This window comes from Cololabis saira, chromosome 13, assembly GCF_033807715.1.
Source record: "Cololabis saira isolate AMF1-May2022 chromosome 13, fColSai1.1, whole genome shotgun sequence".
NCBI classification, from domain to species: Eukaryota; Metazoa; Chordata; class Actinopteri; order Beloniformes; family Belonidae; genus Cololabis; species Cololabis saira.
In genome coordinates, this window is record NC_084599.1 from 5,803,380 (window position 1) to 5,816,192 (window position 12,813).

Below are 12,813 nucleotides of genomic sequence, written 5' to 3' on the forward strand. Positions count from 1 at the left end.
ATATTCAAGTAGCCTCATAGTTGTATCCACATCTGCATCTGACTGTTATATTAAAAAAAGTACATTTCAAAAATATTTAACACTTAACATGTGTAACTTGAATTACACATATTTTTTTCTCTTAAAAATAAAATTGATTTTATCTTATTTTTCAAATGCTATCTTATTTTATTTCTCTACCAGCAGTTTGAATTTCCCCTTTTCTTTGTTAATTGTCTCAACACATTTTTATAATAAATGAATATAAACACATCTTAACAATTGAACAGTTTTGCAGTTTTTCTTTCTTCCCCATAATCGTATGCCCCCACTTTCTGTTGTTCAGAGTGAGAGAACTGAGCTCTAATTTCTCCTGCCAGGACTTTAAATCTGGTCTGGATGGTGTCAGGTTCTCATACACATGAGAAGGTGCTCATATTTAGTTTTAATTATGTCCATTGTGGAGAAAGCTGCCTCACAGCTGTATCTGGACTCAAACATGGGTGTTTTAAGATTTTATTTATTTAAGATATTAAATTAATCAGTTGTCAGGACTCAGCATGTCGGGCTTCATCCGAGCCTGATCAGCTGCGACGGGGACGAGCCCGCAGGTCTCCGCGCTGCAGCCCAGTCACTTTCCGATGCTTTTGCAACAACAGTCCAGTCCAGCAGACACTTCAGCCCACGCATCTACCATCCTTCAGCAGTAACGACGGAACCCGCCGCCGCCCGAGCGGCAGCGGGTTCCGCGGCCGCGGGGACGCGTCGGCTCCCGCTCAGTCGGGCGGTTCCTCCGGCTCTCCGGCCCGCCTCTGCGGAGCCGCCGCCGGGCAATCACTGGCAAATCACGCCCCCCTTCCCCCTTCTCATGGGGGCTTCAAGCCTGAATTATGGTTCCGCGTAAAAGACGCAGAGCCTACGCCGTAGAATCCCTGATCCTGGTGGATCTTAACGAACTCTGTGCAAAATAAATGATTTTTTCTGTAAATACACACCATTTCTCTTACTATTACACGTACTAGCTGAGTGTCTTCTTCTCCTCATTTGGTCGGGAGTTGCTATGCAGTCCCGCGGCCCCCGCGGCCCACACGTACAAAACTGAATTTTTTTGGCGGCCCACTAGATGGCGCTCGCGGCCCAAGTGTGGGCCGCGGCCCTATGGTTAAGAATCACTGCACTAGAGGGCTCATTCTTTCGGGTTTGGAATGCTTCATCTGACATTATTACTAGAAAACTTATACGGATTTCTTTCATAAATCCTGCCTCAATCCTGCCTCATGCTCCTTTAAGTTGTTTTTGATCATAAAATAGCTGAATCCAAATATAAAAAATATAGAAATAAGATAAATAGTGCACTAAGAAAGCAAAAAAAGGATTACTATGAAAAACTACTATCAGATAACAAGAATCATAACAAGAAACTCTGGAGTATAGTGAATTCAATATCAGGTCGGAAACCAAAGGTCACACTCCCAGACCACCTTATTATAAATAATGAGACGGTGTCTGACGGGAACTTGATTGTGGATCAATTCAATAAATTCTTTGTAAATGTTGGCCCACAGCTGGCCAAGGACATCCCTGAATCACCATTGCGCTGGGACCATTTTGACTCTGATAAGAATACAATCACTAAAAATTCATGTCTGTTACTTGAACCAGTCACTGAAGCAGAAGTTGTAAATGCCCTCACACAGTGCAAATGTAAATCTTCAGTAGATGTAGACGAAATTGACATGAGACTGTTGAAGGCGGTACAAAAAGGAATTATAACACCACTCACGCACATATGTAACTTATCCTTCAAAACCGGTGTATTTCCAGACAAGATGAAAATAGCAAAGGTATTACCATTGTATAAAAGTGGTGATATAAATATGACTACAAACTATCGCCCGGTCTCCTTATTGCCGCAGTGTTCAAAGATTTTAGAAAAACTCTATAATAGCAGATTGGAAAAGTTCATGACTGAACACAACATCCTGTGTGATAGCCAATACGGGTTCAGAAAGCAACATTCGACAGCACTTGCCCTCACAGAGTCCTTAGAACTGATTAAAGATGCGCTTGACCACAAATTATATATAGTAGGCATCTTTATTGACCTCAAAAAAGCTTTTGACACTATAAATCACGATATTTTGATTGAAAAATTATATGATTACGGTATCAGAGATACAGCTTTAAGATGGATCAAAAGCTATCTATCTGGTAGAGTCCAATATGTCCAGATGGGAACAAATACGTCTACATGCCTGGATGTCGTCTGTGGTGTCCCACAGGGGTCAGTCTTAGGCCCTAAGCTATTTACTCTATATATCAATGACATAATCAAAACATCTGATGTATTAAAACTTATTTTATTTGCTGATGATACAAATATTTTCTGCTCAGGAAACGACTTGAATATACTGGAAAAAGCGATTAACAGAGAAATGACAAAACTAAATACATGGTTTAATATAAATAAATTATCACTAAATCTGGCAAAGACCAAATTCATGTTATTTGGGAGAAATAATGTAAAGAAAAGCATAAACTTGCAAGTTAATGGATACAATATAGAAAGAGTGAGGGAACATAAGGTTCTGGGTATATTAGTGGATGACCTCTTGACATGGCGACCACATGTAAAAATAATTCAAAATAAGATGGCAAGGAGTGTGTCTATTCTGTGGAAATTGCAGAAATCTCTCAATTTAAACTCGCTTAAGACCATATATTCGGCACTAATAGTCCCACATATGAGGTACTGTGTAGAAAATTGGGGTTTCACTTACAAGGGCATTACAGAACCAATATTTAAATTGCAAAAAAAAGCGCTTCGCATCATTCATTCTGTCCCAGCCAGGGCACATACGAACGAACTGTTCATAAAGGCGAAATATCTAAAACTGAGAGAGATACTTCATTTTCAGATGCTACAAACAATTTACAAAGCAACACAGGCGGCATTGCCAGTAAATGTTCAGAAATTGTTCACTCTTAGTCAAGGTCCTCACAGCATGCGCAGCTTGCTGCAGTTTCAACAGAAAAAGATAAGGACAACGATGGGAAGCCATAGTTTGTCAGTAGCTGGTGTGAAAATGTGGAATAGCCTAAACAATGAATTAAAGTTAGCAAGAAATGTAACTGTTTTCAAACATGGGTTAAAGAAACTGTTATTGAAGGATTATCAAACCTAGGTACACGAAGGCAATGTCTGGCTATGTGTACAAAACAATGGCAATGTGGGAAATTCAGCACGGGAGCACCTAGCATGGAAACAAAACATGGAGACTAAACAAAGTCACTATAAAATGTGTGTGTGTGACATTGAGCTCTATCACAGCACAGCAGATATCACGACCAAGCAGAACATAAAATCAAGAATGGAGATTCTGAACTGGTCAGTAAATGCTATTGACAAGATTTTTTCTACACGGCGTGCTGGGACAGGGGAACCGGCCTGTCCAGATGGGACATTCTTGGCGGGATACACCATGGACAGCTGGAATAAGTGGAAAGTAGTGTGTCTTGGGGTGTTGGATATAGAAGACGTGGAAGACGTCTATATATTCACGGGCATGACGGTGGGCCTAGTGATCCTAGGGCTTGGCGGGGTCTGGATGCTACAAAAGTTGAGAAAAGTGAGAGCTGATCAGGCAAAGCTGCTCTCTGGCCTCGCTGACATCCAGGAGAGACTGACCAGTGTATGGTCGGAGGTGTCCAAAGCTCGGGAGGAGATGAAGTCAGTACGAGCGGAGGGGGCAAAGGCGGCTAGAGAGCCAGAGGACGGCGACTAATCAAAATCTGCATTGACACACGCACCTCCATTGCAAAGTGGATTGCATGCAAAAAGAGGCTTGGACATTAAAATAACTGAACAGTGGACACAGTAGTAAATCACAGGAACGGTGATCAGGATGAGTGGACTGGACACGTGTACAAACATACATGCTATCTGGACTGTGAAGGATGAAATTAGACAAATTGCTATGTGGTAAACTATGTATCTTACTGAATTCTGTTGTTGATGTGATCATGAATCTTACATAGAACGGGGCGGGACTTTGATAAGCGTCAGCTTCTCCCGTACCCTTTTCGTCATGTGCTGAGTATGCAATGTATAATGTTCTGGAGATGAAATGTGTCTATATAAACATGCCGAAATAAACGAAAAAATACAAAATAAAATATAATTATTTAATTTTTTACTTTTTGAATAAAACCCCTTTTCGCATCACTACCTGTACAATGCATAACATGGATCATTTAGAAAGTACTACATTATTATTATTATTATTATTATTATTACATTACAATGGACAACTTCTTCACGAGTGTCCTTCTTACTGAGATGCTCCTTGCTCATAAAATATGAAAGGAAAAATGGAAATAAAGAACTGTAGTAAAAAACAGAGTACAACAGTATTTTAAATATTCAGCCACCATGAAATAAGCTGGGAAATGAATGCAGGACCTTTTTGAACCATGTTGTGCATCAAAGGGTTAAGCCAAACAATGGAAAGAAAAACTCCCCTAGGAGGAAGAAACCAGGACCAGGACCTGGATCATAAGACCTACCTGCTGAAGACCAGCCAGGTTTAAAGGTATTACAGCCTGATGCGTTATTAGATGCACCAAGAGACCACTCTGACTTGGTTCTGGGTTAACCAGGCCTGTTTAGGTCCTATCAACATATAACCTTTGGCTAAAAGCAAAGGTCCAAGGATCAGGCTTCACAAAGCTGTCCTCATGAACCAGTGGTGGCGTCTCAGAATGTTTGCCTGTTCTTTTCCTGCAGACTTTGGTCTGATGCTGCAGAGCCACCTTAAATACCACAGGGCGCTGCCACCTTTAAATGTTTTGGCCGGCCACGAGCAGCCACGTTGTTCTGAAACATAGATGATCGTTTTGTATCACGTCTTTATTGTTTTGATTTCTTTTTCCATTCATGCAGTCAACATTTCATTTTTATTCTTGTTGTTTTTTTTGATAATTAGTGTTTTATGTTTTAACGTAGTGCGCCATCAGGATTTATTCAATGGTGTCGCTTTTCCATCTGCTTGACACCTGGATGTGAATAAATTCTGATTGATTTTAATGAGAAGTTGTTTGTGTTGTTTGCACGGATTTCGTCACAATGGCTGTTTGACAGAGCTAGAGCCGAACTAGTAATTGCCTTCAACGATTATTCTGTAGTGATAATAGTAAACTTTACTACTCTGCAGAATAATATCTATTTCTGAGACTGATTTCTGCTGTAAAAGTGATCATTTTTCCTGGTTAAGGCCCAGGTGGTGCCCCTGCAACATCAAGTCATTTTGATCATTCAATTTGATAAGTAATCTACCTTATGAATTATTAATCATTGTTGAATAAAATTATTCATAGTTCTTGATAACTGAACAGCGCTACTTGTTGCTAGGGCTGGGCGACATACAATATCGTTTATTTCGATTTAAAAAAAAAAAAAAAATACTTTTTTTTTTATGATTTTGATATAGCTTATTTTGTGAAAAATTGACTTGAATGTTTTATTTGATATTTGCACAAATGTTTTGTTATTTGCACAACTGTCAACCTCAGTGGAAAAGTCTGCCTGTTACTGTCTACATTGTATTAATTGCACAGTGTATTTTAATTTAATTGTTATGCAGGAAAGGGATATTTGTTTTATTTTATTCAAGAAGCATTTTTATTCTATATATGCAGGCAGTTTATTTTTATTTCATTTGTTTTATACATTTTGATATTGTGCAGACCTCTGTTAATAAAGGAACCTGTGTGACATTTGGTACGAGGCTTTGTATTAAAACTGACTGTTTTTTTAAGGGTTTGCCTCAGAAATAAATGAAGCTAACAGAGATGCTATGCTACAATGCTTTGGGGGAAACCCCAATTATGGCACAGAAAAAATATCGATATATATCGAGTATCGCCATTCAGCTACAAAATATCGAGATATGACTTTTGGTCCATATCGCCAAGCCCTACTTGTTGCACAACACATGCAACAGAAACACGAGCGTGAATGAGAGGAAGAGTTGGGGCTGCAGACTCACCGGTGCTGTGAAGCGTGAGTGACTGAAGGGAGAAGAACGTGGGCAGAGCTGAGGTCAGGACCCTGAAGGACTCGGGATCACACATCCGCAGCTCCAGAGACTTAATCTGTCCCCGAGAACAAGCTCCCGATGGAGGACTGAGGCCAAAGGTCCTGCAGAGATCCTGGGGGTCCATAGTAAAGTCAGATTCCTCCCATTCCCCTTCCTCCTCCAACCCAGAGTCCATCTTTGAGCGTTTGCATGGAATGAGCACATCATCTGGACTCCAGCTGGACCCCCTGGAGCTGTGAGAGCTGCTCCTGCTGCCCAGGAGCTGCTGCCGGTCCTCCTGCAGGTCTCCGTGCTGACAGCCCCGTCTCAGCAGGAGCCAGGCCAGCAGCAGCGGCCTCTGCATGTCCAACACCAGAGAGCTGACGGCCCCGTGGTCCAGCAGGCGGTGGAGGAGACACAGCACCAAAGGTGTCCTGTTCTTTGATAGTTTCTTGTTCAGAGACACGTTTACTTTGCACACATTCTTCTCCAGAAGGTTCAGGATAGGCAGCTGCTCAGAAATTAACCTCTGAAAGGCCGCGTGGTGGCGTCCGATGAGTACAAAATGCCGGATGGTTTTCGCTGCCGCCAACAGCAAAGATGCAGCGTTGGAATCGGTGACATTTCTGGAGATGAAGTGGTTTCTGGAGCCGTAGAAGATGAAGGTAAAAAGCAGTTTCATAACTTCATGTTTGGTCTCATCTTCTGTCTGGAAGCTTGCTGCCTGAAAGGTAACACAAGAGGAAGTGATGCACACCGTCCACTCACTCACAGCTTCTCATTCATGAAAAAGAAACACCTACGTGCTTGTGGATACTCATGTCCTGCAGGACTTTAACCCACCCACAGCGGGTGGAAATACCTGATGGTTGGCAGACAGAACAAGACAAGGAGAAAGAAAGTCATGAAGACGGTGCCGTGGCCGTGAGAAGAAGCACCTGACCAGAGTCCGTACCTCGCAGGTTCAGAGCCGGCTGGACCTCATCCAGCTGAAGGATGGTCAGATGAGGAAGAAGATCCTTGATGATGGGGACTGGGAGACCTGGTCACAGAGAAACGCTGTCGTTAGGATACAAACATCTGACCCACGCTGTCATGTCACCTGTTCATGTACAGACTGGATTTGGGGAATTTAGAACCAACACAGATCCACTAGGCTCCAGGAACTAAAGATCAGCTGCAGATCAATTACACCGGGATCAAGTCTGAAGTAGAAGTAGTTCCTGTACTGACCACTGAGCAGACCTGGAGGTCAGTTCAGTTCTACTGACCGAGTATATCCATATGAGATATATATATATATATATATATATATATATATATATATATATATATATATATATATATATATATATAATGCTTGTCTTTTAATGTTATTTTATAGCCCTGAAATATTGAGGTTTTGTATATCATGGTGTATTTTTAAATAAAGTTTGTTGAGAAAGAAAAAAGTCTCAACACTTTCACTACTTTCAAAATCTGATGTTTTTGTTGAGAAACATCTTTTCACGCCCGGTTCCCCACCTGTTACTACACCTAAATAACAGAGTGCAGTTTAATCTTTTCGGGCTTAAATGTTAATTTTTTTTTTAAACAAAACTTTATTGGAAATATACAAACTCTCAAAGAGGATAATGGAAAAATATCAATTTAAATGCAATATAAAAAGAAAGGAAAAAAAATAGGGATTCTTGTAAGGAATACAAACAAGGCGCTCTAAGAATTAAAAGGTGCATATGAATAACAAAATAAATCAAGCATTTAAATTCACATAATGGAGCATAGAAAAGGAGATACATTATTAAATTAGAGTAACAAATAACGAGCAATGTCTAGACTTATTTTACTTGTATTTTTGTTTTCTACTCTTTTGAGACATGTGAAAAAGTATCTTAAAATCGTTAATAAAACCCCAGAAGGAGGGTTTACAATTACTCCATTTGGCACAATGAATATGGTACTTACCCAGTAACAAAATTATATTAATAAATATCAAAAACAGAAAATTATTAATTGGCTTAATTCAAAAGGTGGAACATTATTAATTTTAAGAGATATCCAATTGTGTATGTCTGTCCAGAAACAATGAGACAAAGGACATTGATAAAACAAATGATCCAGTGTTTCTTCATCCTTTTTGCAGAAGGAACATTGATCTACCTCAAATTGCTTAAATGTTCATCACTAGGGGAAAGTTTGTTCGAGGAAACTTCCCGATTACAGGTGTAAACGTCTACGTCACAGCCACACCGTTACCTTTATCAATAACGTTTTGTCTTTGCGGTTTTTTATGTTTTATTAAACAGAGAACAGTGAGCATCAGTCTCACCGAGAACAGCCTCGCTGCCCAGGCGGGAGAAATGTTCCCTGACGGCGGCGAGACAGCGCTCTGTCAGGCTCCGCTCCGGGGCCGCCATTACACCTGCCGTCCAGGGGTTCACCTGCCCAGGTAAAGGTTCACCTGCCGTCCAGGGGTTCACCTGCCCATTTACAGGTTCACCTGCCGTCCAGGGGTTCACCTGCCCAGGTAAAGGTAAACCGTCTCCACGGTTACAGCCCAGCCAGGAAACAACAGCGGCTCTTCTTCTTCGTGGGCTTCATTTGCGGGCGGTGAACTTCGACTCGGTGCATTACCGCCCCCTCCTGGCCGAGCAGGGGAGGGCGGAATCTTCTTCTTCTCTGTTTTATTGGCGGATCGCAAACAACTTTAAGGCGCATACCGCCACCTACTGTACAAGAGTGTGTACAATCATTTAATTTAGCCTGTTTTTAAATTCTATTTATCAGCCTAGTGTCTTTTAAGAAATTAATTAGTGCCTTTCTGGTGATTTCAACCCCTTCTCCCTCTGTTCCAAGTATCGGAGGGCGGAATCACGTTTGTACAATTTTTTTAAAGTAATGGTTGAGGTTTATTTTTTCATTATACTCTTTTTTAAATTTTATCCAGCAATAGACTAGTGTTCTATCCTGAGGGTGGTTACCACCTGTTCGTTTGCGCTACGGAAACCGGAGATAAACACCGGCTCTATGGGCCACAAGGCTCGAAAAGGACATACTCTTTTTTTTTTTTAAATATGTTTATTGCTTTTCAGAATTTCAAAGATACAGAACAGACAAATGAAAAATGAAAAGATAAAAGATAAAAGAAAAACTCTCCCCCCACCCTCAAAACAAACAAAACTTGAACAGATTCAGCACATCTCGTAAGAAACTAGTAAAGGTCACAATCACTACAATAAACTAATTATAATTAAAGAAAACTGTACAAAGTAAAATAAGTAGTACACACAGCAAGGAGGTGTGAGGTGTGTGATACATTAGTCTATTCTTTGAAACCATTGCAGTACAGGGTCCCACATTTTCTTAAACAAGTCTTCCCTGTCTCGATACAAAGTCTCAGGGCCTGATTTACTAAAGGTTTGCGTGTGTAAAAACGTGTGCAAACTTGACAGCACCCGCAAACCAAAGTGCCAGCTGATCTACTAACAGCGTGCAAAGAGGACTGCGTCTCTCAAATGAGCAAAATAGCACACGCTGTTCATTTAGTACTTTTGCCCTGATGAATAATCAATATGGGGCGTACCCGCCAGAAAGCGCTAAATACTGGGAGGGGAAAATGCAAATAGGTTAATTTACCACGCGCAATGAGATTTACCAAGCCTGAAAGTTATTGCGGGGATTGTGATTGCGTCTGTATTTAATACATTGGAAAGGAAGGTGCTAATCTGCCCAGCATTACGCAGGGATGGCTGCTGTTATTGTGGCAAGGAGGCGACATCGCCAAAATCAAAGAATACGCAGAGGGAGAGTCTTTGGGACTCGTGTAAATTTGTTTGGAATGAATGAAAACCAGATAGTTGAAACATATCGACTATCTAGTGCTTCCACCTTGGAGCTGTTGAATGAGTTAAGGGCTGATTTGAGGACTGGGGTGGGGATGGCTCAACTTGTGGTGAGGATTCTCCACATGCAAAAGGAGAAATATTTTATTTGAATGTTAAATCGAGTATTATTCAGCAAAAGGTTGCCACAGGAGGCACATTCATTTTTTTATTTGTGATAATAAATAAATCACGTGTTTTCATGGAGAAAAAAGTGTTTCTTATTGTGCGTCTACCTTGTTCTGCAGTTGGCTCTAGCGTGTCATACCCCGGTATCCCAGTTATCTGCTCCTCGCAGAAGGTGAGCTGCACCTGCTGCTCAATGCTGGTTAGAGGCATCTCTTCCGCAGGCCCTCCACCTGTCTTGTTTGCCGAAGTTTTATTAAAGGCCACTTTTGCTTTAGTTCTTCGCCTTATATCTTGCCACCTTCTTTTAACCTCATCTGCCGTTCTTTTTGTCTTACCAACTGCATTTATTCTATCGCAGGTTTTCTCCGATATTGCGTTTCTTTTGGTAATGTTCAAATTTCTTTGCTGTAGTTCATGAATGTGTTTATTTGCCTCTTCCACTAATATCTCTAACTCCAACTTGTCAAATTTCATTTTGCGCTTGCAACTATCGCTTTCCATCCAGACTCTCCATGGCGCAAACCGTAAGACACGCAACACTTCATTTAAATACTGCAGTTTGCACCTGTTATCAATTGCGCAAGCATTCTTAGTTGATCACCCGCAAAACACACAACAACAGCACGTGCAAACTTTTTCAGTGCACACGCAATTTAGTACTCTTTATTTAGGATCTTAGTCAATCAGGCCCTCAGTCTCTCCAGGTAAAACATAGCTGCCATTTCTCTCAGCCACAAATCATATGTGGGTGCAGTGTCTGCCCTCCAACTCCGGAGGATAAGCTTTTTTTTAATTAATGTTCCAAACAGAATAGCCTTTTTCTGATATTTGTTGGCAAAAGACAGAGGGATAGTTGCCCCGAGAAGTGGCTCCCAACATCCCCCATAAGCCCTAGAGAAGAAATGGAAAATACCTTTCCAGTATGTGTGAAGTTTACTGCATAAACGTTTGTCCAATTTAACTTAGGGTTCAAACTCCCAAACACGGCTTTGTCTCAGTCTCGATAGTTAGATTTAACATCCATGACATCTGTACGGGGAGTACTTTTATGCATCTTATCAAGTAAAATGATAAGAACGTAACAATATTGTGCATAATTAGGAGAGTTGTCTCATGATTGGCAGCTGGCACAGCCAATGACGAGCTTTCATCACTTAAGCTACTTAGAACTGAGATGTGAATAAAGTCCAACCACAACATAATCATTTATAGTTGAAAGACAAGACGTTTTGTGTAATTACATTTACTAACAGACCATTATGGGCCAGCTGCAACTTTAACACTACATGAATGTAGTCACCATCAAATATTGTAGGCCTACAACTGTCTTTGAATTTGATTATCATTTATTCAAGTTGCAACCTGGCTGTTTGCTGACTCTGCTGAGGTTTTGGTTGTCGGCCTTGCAGCCGTTAAATAGAGGACTTTTCTGTTTGCAGCTGCGTTTAGATCCCCACAAACAGAAACAGAAACTTTGCGAACATGTTTTGCTATGATTGCAGTCTGTTTTTAGTTCTTGGGCAATTTGTTCTTTTTTCCTTTATGCTGCATTTAGCATACGTACTGTAGCTCCATGTTTAGTGTCAAAATAAATGTAATACTCTACACACAAGACCCGTTGAAGCTCAAACATGCAATCACTTTCCCATGTTTTGTTAAATGGCCTTCCATCTGCATCACATTTTCTGATTATTTGTGGGTATTAACTCCACTGACTGGAGATGTATTGTGGGAGATGTAGCCTGAGGTTACTGTTAAGGTTGCCAACCATCCCTTGAAAAACAGAATCGTCCCGTATTTATAAACTAAAGTACGCGTCCCGTATTGAGCTGAAAAAGGACACACTTTGTCCCGTATTACTGTGAGACTCAGAAAATGGTCATGAAATGCCAATGGAAAATGGCATTGAGCCGTTGAGTTCACAAGTTATTTTTTTTTCTGTTTAACTACGACTGTAGCTACAGTCATGGCCTTTGAGGCACAAATATGTTTACAAGTCTTCTACAAACTTTCTGTTTGCACTTTTGTTATTGCACTAAAAATGTGCACTATTACAGAATGGATGCTCAGCTTTCTTTCTATTGTTTTATATTAATTTATACTATTTTAAGTTAAGCAGGACAGGTTTCTGTTTAAGAAAGTTCTGTTTATTCATTTTTGTTATTTTGTATTAAAGTGAATTGCTGGATAATCATTTGTTTCCCATGTGTTCATGGCATTCAAAAATATGATTCTAATTCAATTCAGGTTCAAGTCAAATAGTAAAAAAATCATTTCACTCACAAAAAAAGGGGCCAAAAAAAAGATTGAGAAAACTCCATTAACAGGCGATAATAATCTACTTTTGACAATAACTATTTAATCTACAACTCTAAATGATTCCCCATGATGTGAGTCATGAATGAATGAATGAATGAATAGCCTTTATTGTCGCCGGTCTGGCGTCCCAGCACAGTGGGATGACAACCAGTACAACCAGTACAACCCATCAGGGCACAGACAAAATAAATAACATAAGACATGAGTCAACTGGTGAGAACAGATCAGAGAAAGGATGACATTGGGGATGGGGGAGGGAGGAGGGGAAAAAAAAGGCATCTTCATACTGTGTGTGAATACACAGTGTGAAAGTGCAAAAAAACACCTCTGCACAGAAAGCAACATGACAAATTTAACATCACAAGGCTTGCACATGTGTGTGTGGGGGGTGGTTCTAGGGGCGGGGGGGGATCCCGGCACAGTACCCC

The 12,813-nt window shown here is 40.6% G+C and overlaps 1 protein-coding gene across 5 annotated transcripts in view; it reads right to left on the bottom strand.

Annotated features, from left to right (window-relative positions):
* lrrc41 (leucine rich repeat containing 41) overlaps positions 1–8,641 on the bottom strand; it is a 96,084-nt gene extending 87,443 nt beyond the window's left edge. For all 5 annotated transcript variants that reach the window (XM_061737457.1, XM_061737459.1, XM_061737461.1 and 2 more), the window contains exons 1-4: positions 8,386–8,641; positions 7,012–7,098; positions 6,860–6,918; positions 6,027–6,780 (exon numbers count right to left, since the gene is read on the bottom strand). In XM_061737457.1, coding sequence (XP_061593441.1) covers positions 6,027–6,780; positions 6,860–6,918; positions 7,012–7,098; positions 8,386–8,473 — 988 coding nt within the window. In that variant the 5' untranslated portion in view covers positions 8,474–8,641. The remainder of the gene's footprint in view (positions 1–6,026; positions 6,781–6,859; positions 6,919–7,011; positions 7,099–8,385) is intronic.
* Positions 8,642–12,813: the final 4,172 nt, after the last annotated feature.